This window comes from Urocampus carinirostris, chromosome 7, assembly GCF_059441175.1.
Source record: "Urocampus carinirostris isolate Australia breed hairy pipefish chromosome 7, RoL_Ucar_1.0, whole genome shotgun sequence".
In the NCBI taxonomy this organism is placed as follows: Eukaryota; Metazoa; Chordata; class Actinopteri; order Syngnathiformes; family Syngnathidae; genus Urocampus; species Urocampus carinirostris.
This window is the reverse complement of record NC_142355.1, coordinates 16,156,676-16,168,343: the sequence shown is the minus strand read 5'-3', so window position 1 is coordinate 16,168,343 and position 11,668 is coordinate 16,156,676. Positions and strand designations below refer to the sequence as shown.

The 11,668-nt window shown below is 38.5% G+C and overlaps 1 protein-coding gene and 1 pseudogene across 1 annotated transcript in view; both read left to right on the top strand.

The window, feature by feature from the left end:
• Positions 1–9,035, top strand: part of mapk8ip2 (mitogen-activated protein kinase 8 interacting protein 2) — a 39,544-nt gene extending 30,509 nt beyond the window's left edge. Inside the window, exons 7-14 of the mRNA XM_088339897.1 lie at positions 139–347; positions 1,614–1,689; positions 1,766–1,938; positions 2,134–2,243; positions 2,312–2,434; positions 4,945–5,015; positions 5,090–5,188; positions 7,086–9,035. Coding sequence (XP_088196023.1) covers positions 139–347; positions 1,614–1,689; positions 1,766–1,938; positions 2,134–2,243; positions 2,312–2,434; positions 4,945–5,015; positions 5,090–5,188; positions 7,086–7,158 — 934 coding nt within the window. The 3' untranslated portion in view covers positions 7,159–9,035. The remainder of the gene's footprint in view (positions 1–138; positions 348–1,613; positions 1,690–1,765; positions 1,939–2,133; positions 2,244–2,311; positions 2,435–4,944; positions 5,016–5,089; positions 5,189–7,085) is intronic.
• Positions 2,656–2,780, top strand: LOC148362466 (U2 spliceosomal RNA; annotated as a pseudogene).
• Positions 9,036–11,668: the final 2,633 nt, after the last annotated feature.

Below are 11,668 nucleotides of genomic sequence, written 5' to 3'. Positions count from 1 at the left end.
ACCATATTTTGGCCTTCCTCTAAGAATAATTTCTGTAAAAATACACATTTATAAAAAGTAAAATGATCTGCCAACAGAAGGAGAAAACATAACGTTGCAGCCAGTGGGCTTATTTTTAAAAACCCTTTATCCTTTCAGGTGCACTTCAGTCCTGAGCGATGACAGTGAGCTTTCCACAATATGCGACGAAGAGCCTTTGAGGACGGGTCAGGTGGATTATTATTGCGATGAAGAAGGAGTGCAACCGGAACTGCTCAGCTCTTCAGAAGACTCGTCCCCAGAGGCCGACTTACCCTTTTCTAAGAAGTTTCTCAACGTTTTTGTCAACGGCACGTCACGATCATCTAGTGAGTTAAAAGCACACTGAGATTTTGTTTACTTAACTCTTTCACTGCCAAGTTCATTGAATGGAAAACAAAGGTTAGTCTTTACCTGTTAATGGCACTGAATGTGTTGAGTGACCATTGACATTGAATGCCCATGTATTGGTCAGATGGAAAGTTCCAATAATAAAAATATTGCAATACAGCGATCTTAAAATAGATATAATGTGAGTTTATTTTCTTGGCACAACAATATTAATGTATACACAGTATAGTTTTTAGCGTAATCAACATTAAGATTGTTGAAAAGACACAATTATTTAAGCAAAAATACATTTTATCCTTCTTAACATGAACCTTATATAAGTGGGGCTGACATAATTGCCTTCTATCTTGCTGTTACGCGTACCCAAAAACCTCCGAAAAGCGGGGCAAAAACACGAAAACTAAAATAGTGCATTATGGTCACTTTGAGTCTCAGTAGTCTGTATTCTTCCTTGTGCTTTATAGCATTTGTTTTCAGTTTTACTAAACTATGTTACTGTTTGCCGCAATCTCCTCCCTTAAATTCATGATCACAGCTCATTCAACAAATCTGTGCATTTCCTCAACGCGCTTGAAAAAAACTCTTCTTTATTTCATCTTTCTTTGTAGTATTTGAAACAGGTCTTTTTTTATTTCATGCTACACTAACAAAAAACTGATTACAAGCATAAAGTCCCTCTCCATTGCCATGAACTACGTCCCTCCTTTCTGATTCCTAATGCATTGCGCGTCCTTGAACAACTAAATGTAAGATAAAAGCAGATAGGTGTGGTGGAAAAATATATATAAATTCTCTTTGAACTCATTGTCAACACACACTTAATAAATAAAATATTACACTTATAACTTTTGAAGGAGACCTCAAACAACAAACCCCACTTTTAAGTCTTGTGAATCAGCTAACTGGCCCTATAACATTTTTTCATATTAATATAATCTGTCTTGTCTCGAAAGATGAGGATTTATTCCATTTTTGCAGTTCTAGAATCCTTTGGTGGCCAGTTTATTTGTGTAGTTGTTTTTTAATTGTACATGTTTTGGCACTCCTGTTATGTATAACTAAACATTATCGGGAGCTGTTTTTTATTTGGTCACCCTCCCCACAATATCCTCGGTTACATCCCTTTTTATTGGTATTTTTTAATTACATGATACAAGGGAACTTACTCTACTATATCAGTATTAATTACCGGTAGTTGTTTTTACACATTTCAAATAATTGCTGAATTTTCTTTTCTCTCATAGGCACAGAATCCTTTGGACTTTTCTCCTGCACCATCAACGGCGAGGAAAGGGACCAAACACACAGGGCAGTATACAGGTGAGCTACAATCCTCATCATCAACTATTTACTTTGGTGATTATGGTGTCATGATCCCTGAAACTCCGTGGTATAGGTTTATCCCGAGACATGCAGACGAGCTTGAGCTGGACGTGGACGATCCTCTTTATGTGGAAGAGGAAGAAGACGACTACTGGTACCGGGGCTACAACATGCGCACAGGAGAACGAGGGATCTTCCCAGCTTTCTATGCTCACGAGGTCATCGGTCAGTCCAAGGAAATGATGGGTGAGGGCAGAACTTTTTCTTTAGTTTTCAAGTTTTATTTTTCTTCAAAACAAGGCCAAAGAAAATAGGAGGAGATGAGGAATTGAATCGTGTCCTTGATTGTTAAAATTTGGAGGGGTTTTGAAGAAAAATCATCATAGAGAATTGTTGTGCAACACGCGAAAGCCAGATTTGATGATTTCTCCTGCCCTTTAGCCATGAAACGTAACCCAGCGTGGATCGAGACCTTCGACGTGCAGTTTTTAGGTTCCGTCGAAGTCCCTCAGCATCAAGGCAATGGGATACTTTGCGCTGCCATGCAGAAGGTAAGCAGCATTTTGAAACACTGCTTTTTCGTTATTTGAAGAACTTATGACTGTCTCCCGTGTGCAAGATTGCACTGTCCAGGAAACGGACTGTGCATGTACGGCCGCCCTCCCTGTGTGAGCTGGAGATCAGCTTGCAAGGAGTGAAGCTGATCATGAGTTTGGAGGATGAATATGACTGTCTTGACGAGGTGAGAAAAACAGATAATACCAAACATGTTTTACATAATTGAGACAGTATGTAAAACCATATAGTATGGTATGCTGTGAGCAAGCCAGCAGCCAGAAAAACCTTACAGAGCTCATCAATGCAGTCTAGAAAATCATTGGTTGCTTTCTGTTATGTCCGGAGGACATTAACAACTTCCAATACAGCAGCAGAGCCAACAACAATATAGCTGACGGACAGGTCATTTCTATAGTTTTTGAATTTGACAGTACTGATTTTTTGCAATCCGGAGATGGAATAAGAGCTTGCTCTGTCCACTGCACGCATCGGCCCAGTATTGCAGTACCTCCGGGAACGGTGCAATCGCACTGATCAGTGCATGGCTCTGTGGCTAGGACCTTGACTCGGCCTCTTGGCTGAGAGCAAGCGTCTCAGCCTCTTGGCTTTGTAGTGTATCATGATTTGACCGTTAACGGATAATGGATAATTGATTAAGATTATAGAACAATAAACCTCTACAAAATCCCCCTACAATCGTGGAACTTACAGCCTGGACCGGGTCAAACTTGTGACTGTGTCGCAAGCTTGACTGCGAGCGCCTGCGGCTTATACATGGGTTCGGCTTGTGTAAGAACAAAAGTGTCAAATCACTCGAAAAGTGATGGGTGTGGCTTATAATCAGGTGCGCTCTATTGTCCGGAATTTACGGTAAATAAAATGGGCAAAAATAGCTGAAATGGCACATGGTAAATAATCTGCTCATTTTAAGTTTTACTTTATCGCTGTCGTCCAAAAATAAGATACCTCCCAAATTAATTTTGGTTTTTCATTATCTAAATAATACCTCAATGACTTATTAAATGTCAACTGTTCAAATTGATTGTAGTGTTGCATCTCTAAAATTCATGTTTGGGTAATAATAGTGTTTTTCCATCCTACTGATGAACAAATTTTAGAGATCCCGTAAGTATTTTTATTTTATACTAATGAAATATTAGCAAAATTATTAGCCATCTGTTATATGAGTTGATGTTGCAATATTTTTTCCTTTAATTACTATTTACTAAGCATTTTTTAGGTGGTTAAATAAAAGCAGCAAATACAACAAGCAGAAATATATGATCTAATATATTGGCGTTAATTTGCTATTTTTAAGTGTTGTTTTTCCTATTTTAGTAAAAATGATTGAACTTACCATATTATCAGTGTCTTAAATACTGTCTGCCCGGACGCCCTTGGTGTGCATCTTTTACGTCGGGCGTACAACTTACAAAACGTCTTCGCCTGTTGGGCCGACAACTTTTTCAAGAAAAAAAAAATCTTTCGTATTTTTTTTACATTTTTTACACAGGATGGAATGGTAGCTTGTTACAAACGTTTGCTCTATTCCGATTTCGAAATGTTTTGTTCGGTTTGGAAATTTTGGTTCGTTTGGCAATTTGCATACTCTGCAGCCAATGAGAAGCCTGGATTGACTAACTTTGTGCTTCCGGACTTTCCCGAGCCTTATACGGTCGTGTATTTGCCTATCATTTTCCAAAGTAGACGCACAGACAACACAAGAAAAATGGTAAAGTGGTTAGGAATCAAGCCAAAACCTCAGCCCCAGAAGAAAGATTCAAAAGAAGCTAACAAAATTGATGACGCTCATTTATACGTACATTTATAGCATCGTGGAAAGAGGAGTCCACATGGTTTGTAGCAGACGACGCAACGCAAACATTGCATGAATGAAGATGAGTAAATACAGGTCCATACTGATGGCAGATGGAAAACAGCGATGTCATATACATGCAATGGATGTTATAAGCAGATTTATAATAAACTTAAATTTAAAGTTTTGTTCTGTTATATATACTGATTATTAATCCTTAATACAACGGGTTTTTTTTTGGGATTAGTCATCTTATTGCATTTCAAGTTGTGAATAATGGGGCAGGCAACTTTATGGCTGGGCAGGCAACTTTTCTGCCCTGGTGTCCGGTAACTTTTTGTCATGAGTTTCACAAACTGATATTTAATTTAAATTGAATAAATAAATTTACATAATTAAATGTTAAATGTATTTATTTTAAATAATTTTTGTCTTATTTTACTTGACATATAAAGCACAATTATTATCCATTTTAGGATTTATTTTCTTCTTTTAAAGTTATATCTGTAGTAAAATAAGATAAATTATATATCTTAAAGGTAGGTGGGAAATTGACAAAAAAAAAAAAAAAATTTTCTTTCTTTTCGGGGGGGAAGCAGTGGACAGACAAGAAAATTCCTCTTCAATATTATGAAAAAAGAATGTAATAACATGGCGTCGTGGACTTTTAGCTGGATTTGAAGGATGCCTATAATAGATTATTTTTTCATGTTATAATGTCAATCATGATTGCAGAAGAATCAATTTGACCTTTTCGTTGTGATGAAAGTGATTTATACAGGCGACGGCCATAAAAACCGAGATCGTATTATAATTTGGATTCCCAATTCGTGATTCATTTCTAGAAAATAATGCTTTGTCTCTCCCCCTTTTGTCAGTTCGACAGATGCAGTCACTTTTTCCAGATGAAGAACATTTCATTCTGCGGTTGCCATCCCAAAAATAACTGGTAAGCGAATATGCCTCGTCTTCATAAGTACTCCAAAGTAATTTCTAAAATTGTCTTTACTTTCTTTTTCTCAGCTACTTCGGCTTCATCACCAAGCATCCCATGCTGAGCAGGTTTGCGTGCCACGTCTTTGTCTCGCAGGAGTCCATGCGGCCTGTAGCTGAGTGTGTTGGGTGAGTTTTTTGTATGTACACGTATTTAAAATATAATATTTTGTGCAAGTTACCTGTACTTGTCTAAATAAATACATTCACAATGGCAACATCACAAAATAATTTTGAGCACCACTGCACTAGTACATAAAATGTAATTTCCCCCCAAACAGGACCAATACATAGTCACAATTACATGAGTTTTCCTAGTCTGTTTTATTTGTTTTCATCTGTTTTATTGTCCTGAAAATTTCCAATGAAACCGCTCAACTCCAGCTCTTGTTTTACCTTCACGTCGCACAACATGTATAATTAACGAACATGCGGAGAGGAAAAAAATTCTCCTTCACACGTTAATATCCCTTTAAATTCCAATTTCTAATTCCTTGTTTTTAAATGGAAACTCACAGCTCACTGATCCCTTAACCTCCGCTTCCTGTGGTGTGTCTTGGGCAAGTTCAGCCTGGCTGGGTTCAACCCTCTCCAGGCCAAATAAATATTCGACGGCAATTAATAAAATAGAAAGGAAAAGAATAAAATAGTCTTTATTGTCGTTTATATCAACGTGGTGACACATTGTATGCAACGAGATTAAACATGAAAATCAAAGGCACACATGTAATAAAGACTTTAGAGAAAAAAATAGGATACAACTATCAGAATAAATAGGCAAATGCTTCTACTCGGCACGTTCGCGAGTACCAATGATGGTATTGGCACAGTACCGACATCGGAAGCCTGCTCATTTAAGTATGCGAGCTACTTACAAAATGACAGAGTCAAAAACTGTATATAAAACTATACCACTGTTGTAGTTCAATGAATTGAAAAACAATAAATCAATACTCAAATGATGCAAATATACACATTTGTGCGAATCATTTAAATTCCAACATATACTGATAGTTAATCGATTTAATATGATTATTTTTCATATTCAAGGCATACTAACAAACTCCAACATCATAATTTTACGGTGTATAACTGTAGCTGCAAATGTATGTATAACATTTTATTTGAACTCTTAATCATCAAGTACTTATTACATCTTAAGGAAAACATTAATATTAACAACATATACATGTGATCAATTATTATATTTGGAAACACAATTTAAGACTCCTTGTGATTAAGGGAAATACAATTAAACATGACTTGACTTGGGGCAGCTCAACGGCGCAGTGGTGCATGTGCCGCACAGTTCTGAGTTCATGAGATCGAACTTCCTGTGTGGAGTTTGCATGTTCTCCCCGTGCTTGCGTGGGTTTCCTCCGGGAACTCCGGTTTTCCAAAAACATGCATGTCAAAACATGCATGGCCAGTCCAAATTGTCCCTAGGTGTTAATGAGCGAGTGAGTTGTCAGTCTCTGTGTGCGACTGGCTGGCAACCAGTTCAGGGTGTCCCTTGCCCACTGCCCGAGGACAGCTGGGATGGGCTCCAGCACCCCTGCGACCCTACTGGGGATAAGTGGTGCAGATAATGGATGGATGGACTTGACTTGAAATTTGGATGCGTGATTTGTTGTTTGACCTCCCCGCTATAATATTGGATTTGACAGCTAGATGGCACTATGTCCCAACTAATAGAAAGCACTTTCCCCACTCCGTTTCTTAAAAGGAATAAATTGAAGGCTAATTACACAACTCTAGCATGAACCCAATCCTGAGTCAGAAATGGTTATATGTCAGACTGGCTACCCTGTATGTCAATCAAGTTACTTATTTTACACTCAGTATAAAATATGTCCGCTTATTATATTGAGGAGATGATGGACTGACATTTATTTTGTTGATGCTATACAATCTAGCCACACTGTCGTTGCGATCGACCGGTAGATCGCGATCGATGCATTGGGCACCCCAGTCTTAGTCAATATTTACCAAACCGGCAGACAAAACCTTTCTGTCTTCTGTGCAGGCGGGCCTTCCAGGAATATTACCAGGAACATGTGGAGTATGCCTGCCCCACCGAGGACATCTATCTGGAGTAAGACGAATTGCCTTGTACCCTCATCCACTTTTCTCATCAAGAGGGCTTCTTCTTCTTTTCGCTCCTCTGAAACTGAGCTCTTCGCTTCAACAGCAAATCCATCTCCTCTGTATCTCAACGGAATGGTTCCTTTGACCGTTTTCTATGAGACAAACTAAATGCGTCGAGCTATCTGAAGGTTTCACTCACCTACCTACTTACTTACCTACCTACTAGTGACCATTCTCCCAATGCATGGCTCCTAGGATTTACCGCGCACAGCGACATTATTCAGGAACATGGGCGAGGTTTGTAAATATGTATTTGTTTTCTGTGTTGAAGACTGCTTGGGTTTCTACTGGTAGTCACGCAGCAGCAGAGTAGTGGCAGAGAGTGCAGTGAGCTTAGCTCGGTGTAACGTACAATACGGTGTGTTGTAAATATGTGTACAGGAAGTAGACATAAGAACAAGCGCCTCATTCCCACTCACGAGACAGTTTTACGGTAGTCCAAGGCTGAGGAACCTATCTGTAATTTCATCAACTGCAATCAAGTTAGGCTTAGGTGATATTTAGTTGCCAGGATTAAAAAAATCAATCAGAAAATACTAAGAAGGTAGTCAAAGGCTTACAAGGATCAATTTGTTATGTGATTGGACAAAAAGGTGTAATATTACAAGGGGAAATATCACAAACTACGTAGCAGGCAAACTGCGGCCGGAGGGCCACATACTTTTTAATCCGGCCCACTAAACACAAAAAGTATAAAAATAATGATAAAATATACAATGGATTAAAAACAACTGTTGTTTTGATGCTGCTCTTGTCCCCAGTGTGTCCCACACTGATAAATCACATTAATTTGAAATTAGGTTCTTTCAAGGCCAACATTCAAATAGCTGGCTACATTTTCCCGTAATTGTTAATTGATTTTATCATTTAATTTGTCAAAATATTCATCAAGGGCGGCATGACAGCTGAGTGGTTAGCGCGTCCGTGGCACGGTTCTAAGGTCGTGGGTTTAAATCCAGCTACCAGCATTCCTGTGCGGACTTTGCATGTTTCCCGGGCATTCTGGCTTCCTCCCACATTCCCAAAACATGTATGTCATGTTAATTGGGCATTCCAAAATTGTCCCTAGGTGTGAATGGGTGAGTGTATTGTCTGTCTCTATGTTCCCTGCAACTGGCTGGCAACCAGTTCAGGGTGTCCCCTGCCCACTGCCCAAAGATTGTTGAGATGGACTCCAGCACCCCCTCCTGAGGATAAGTGGTGCAGATGATGGATGGAAAATATTCATAACATTTCATGCAAAAAAACTATTGCAATCAGAGTCAATGCATATTTTCATACCCAGTGCTTAAGAACATTACATTCTGAGTGTTTGATAAGTTTAAAGTTAAGTAGATATTCAAAATAATGAGGGAAGACTTGAATGGATTTTTAACTTGCAAGGACAACATGGGAAGCCCAAACGTCAGATAACAAAACTCCAAACTGTTCTAAAAGCCCTCCCCTGAACCCTTTCTTTTGTTAAATCTCCTAGGTGACAAAAGTCGATCTGCCCGACAGGCGGTGGAACATGATTGGCCGATAGAGACAATGATATAAACAGTGCTTAATAGGCAAAACAAAAGTGCACGATAATAGTCAAAACAACAAACTGACATCCTATCTCCTTTGCTCAGTGTCCAATGATATATATATATATATATATATATATATATATATATATATATATATATATATATATATATATATATATATTGCGATTGGCTGGCAACCAGTTGAGGGTGTCCCCTGCCCACTGCCCGGAGATGGCTGGGATGGGCTCCAGCCCCCCCGCGACCCTAATGAGGATAAGCGGTACGGCTAATGAGATGAGATATATATATATATATATATATATATATATATATATATAATATAAAATAAAATAAAATCACAGACAGACGCTGCCTGGCCTACAACAAGTTACGTTTCAGACGATCGTTTGTCAGTTGACTTTGTTTGTAAGTTCCTTCAGTGCTATATTTTGTATGTTTAACGTGCATACAAGTATGTTTAAGGCTGGTATAAGTACCCTTTATTGTTTTATACTAAAAATTTAACATTTCATAAAATAATATGCTCAATGAAGATAAACAAAGCTGAGTTTAACTTACTTTTGGGAGATGCGCTTCAAGAGGTCATCCTCCGTGGTAAAAAGTGTCCGAAAAAAAGCGTTCCGACCATTTTCTCATCCGCATCAAGCTTTCCTATTCCACTTTCGTTTCAAAAGAAACAGCTCGCCTCTTCTTTACACCAACCACATTGAATGGATGCACAAGATATGAAACAATAAAAACGTCAAAGTTCTTAGTGCTCAAGCGATACAGCACACGTTGTCATTATTACACACGAACCAGGAAGTAGAAGCCGGATTTCTTCTTCGGGGTGGATGCTGGGTGAACTCTTACAGCGCCACGCGGCGGAAAGAAGCACGACAGTACTGTCCTCTTCTCGGAAAAAGGTGCACACAATACAAAATCTGATTTACAGAAAAAAACGTTCGTATTTAGCGTTTTGCGTAAGTCAAATGGTCGGGAGTAGGGGAGCGTCTGTGTGTATATATATATATATATATATATATATATATATATACACAGTATGTACAGTATATGTGTCTGGATGTATATTGATTGATGAATACATTGAATAAAAATTATAATAGTCAAAATAACATACTAGCATCTATGCATCTCCTTTGGAGTTGCCCAATATTACAACAAAATAAACCTGTTACTACATTCTTACATTTTTCTTGCCCAATAAACAAAACTTTATTTTAATAAAAAAACAACACTCCACCCCCCCAAAAAATTGATTGTGGTTCTAGTTTTTTTCCTCTCTGGCGTTGCCCCAAATCAATTTGGTACGACAACACAAAATAGACTGCTCGTGTCTTGATGCAATTGTTTGGTTCCTTGATTGTCAGCCAGGCAAGAAGCCCACTGAAAAGCCATACTCTCACACCCACGACTGTTCTGGAAAATGTCATGTCTGCGGTTTTGCTTTGAACAAGCTACAAAATATAAAAATGTTTAAAAAAACTGAGCAGGTTTATTTATGGTATGACGGTTCGACTCATACTATCATTTTTATTTCTTGCTTTAATCGTGGCAACAGAGGGAACCTATTATCTCCAGTGTGCGCAGTTTTCATTCTCCAAAAAACAAGCAGGGGGCACTCTGATTAAGTTTGAGCTTTTATTCTGCATCAATCATATCCACCTCAAGGTCCATCTTAAGGTTATTAATGAAATCATATGAATGTTCAAGCAGAATTGTTTTGTCAGGATTTTACCAGAGCTTGGCTGTTACTTCCATCCATCGCATTGCGCTAGTGTATATAAACATAGAAGCCTCAAGTAGTGATGTGTCCTTCTTTGTCTGTTTTCCAATTACTGAGTATGTCATGGATTCATAAAAGACTACAAATGACAAAAAAAGCTTTGATCTGCGATTATTGGACGTTTTACCGATTTCTGGGACGTAAAATTCTTGTTGGAGATGGAGAGGGGTGCTTATTGGCTAGGTTGTTTGTGTATTCTACGTACATTAGAGGAACAGTGCAGTATGTGACTGAGCGGCATATCGTATCTTTTACCTTTCAAAACCTGTACAACTCAAGGGAGGACAGAAAAACGGAACTTGCTTTGTCATGAATTTAGTCTTAGGAATAAAACATATGCTTGATGTCTTAAAATGTTGTTGTGGTTATTGTTTCGATGCAACACATTGAGCTACCATTATGTTTTTTTCACAATATCAATTTAATCACAGTGGTGTTTTTCTTAAAACTCTTTCTTAATTTTTGTAACAGTACAAAACATATTTAAAGTATTTTGCAGTACAGTATACCATTTTTTTTTCATTAGTAATTTACAACTATGTTTTAATAGAATTATGTTCTTATTTGACAACTACATTTTCCTGCTTTGTCTGTTGGAATATGCTTATTTTTCCTGGAAATTTTAGTACGAAGTGGATAAAAAAGGAAAAAAAAATACGTTTTGCAGGAGTTTTTAAGCTTCATGGTTCTCTCTTAATTTTTAGATTTCTCCCCTTAAAGAGATGGCGTGTATAATTTGTTGCGGAGTGGTCGTAAAAAAACCCAACAAGAATCTTATCAATTAAAAATGCACGGCGGCGCAGTGGTTAGCGCTTGTGCGGCACTGTTCATGTCATGGGAACCTGTCGTGGGTTCAAATCCAGCTCCAGACTTTCTGTGCGGAGTTTGTATGTTCTCCCCGTGCTTGCGTGGGTTTCCTCCGGGCACTCCGGTTTCCTCCCACATTCCAAAGACATGCATTTCAGGTGAATTGGCCGGTCCAAATTGTCCCTAGGTGTGAATGAGCGAATGAGTTGTCTGTCCCTGTGTGCCCTGCGATTGGCTGGCAACCAGTTCAGGGTGTCCCCTGCCCACTGCCCAATGATTGCTGGGATGGGCTCCAGCCCCCCGCGACCCTACTGAGGATAAGCGGTACGGCTA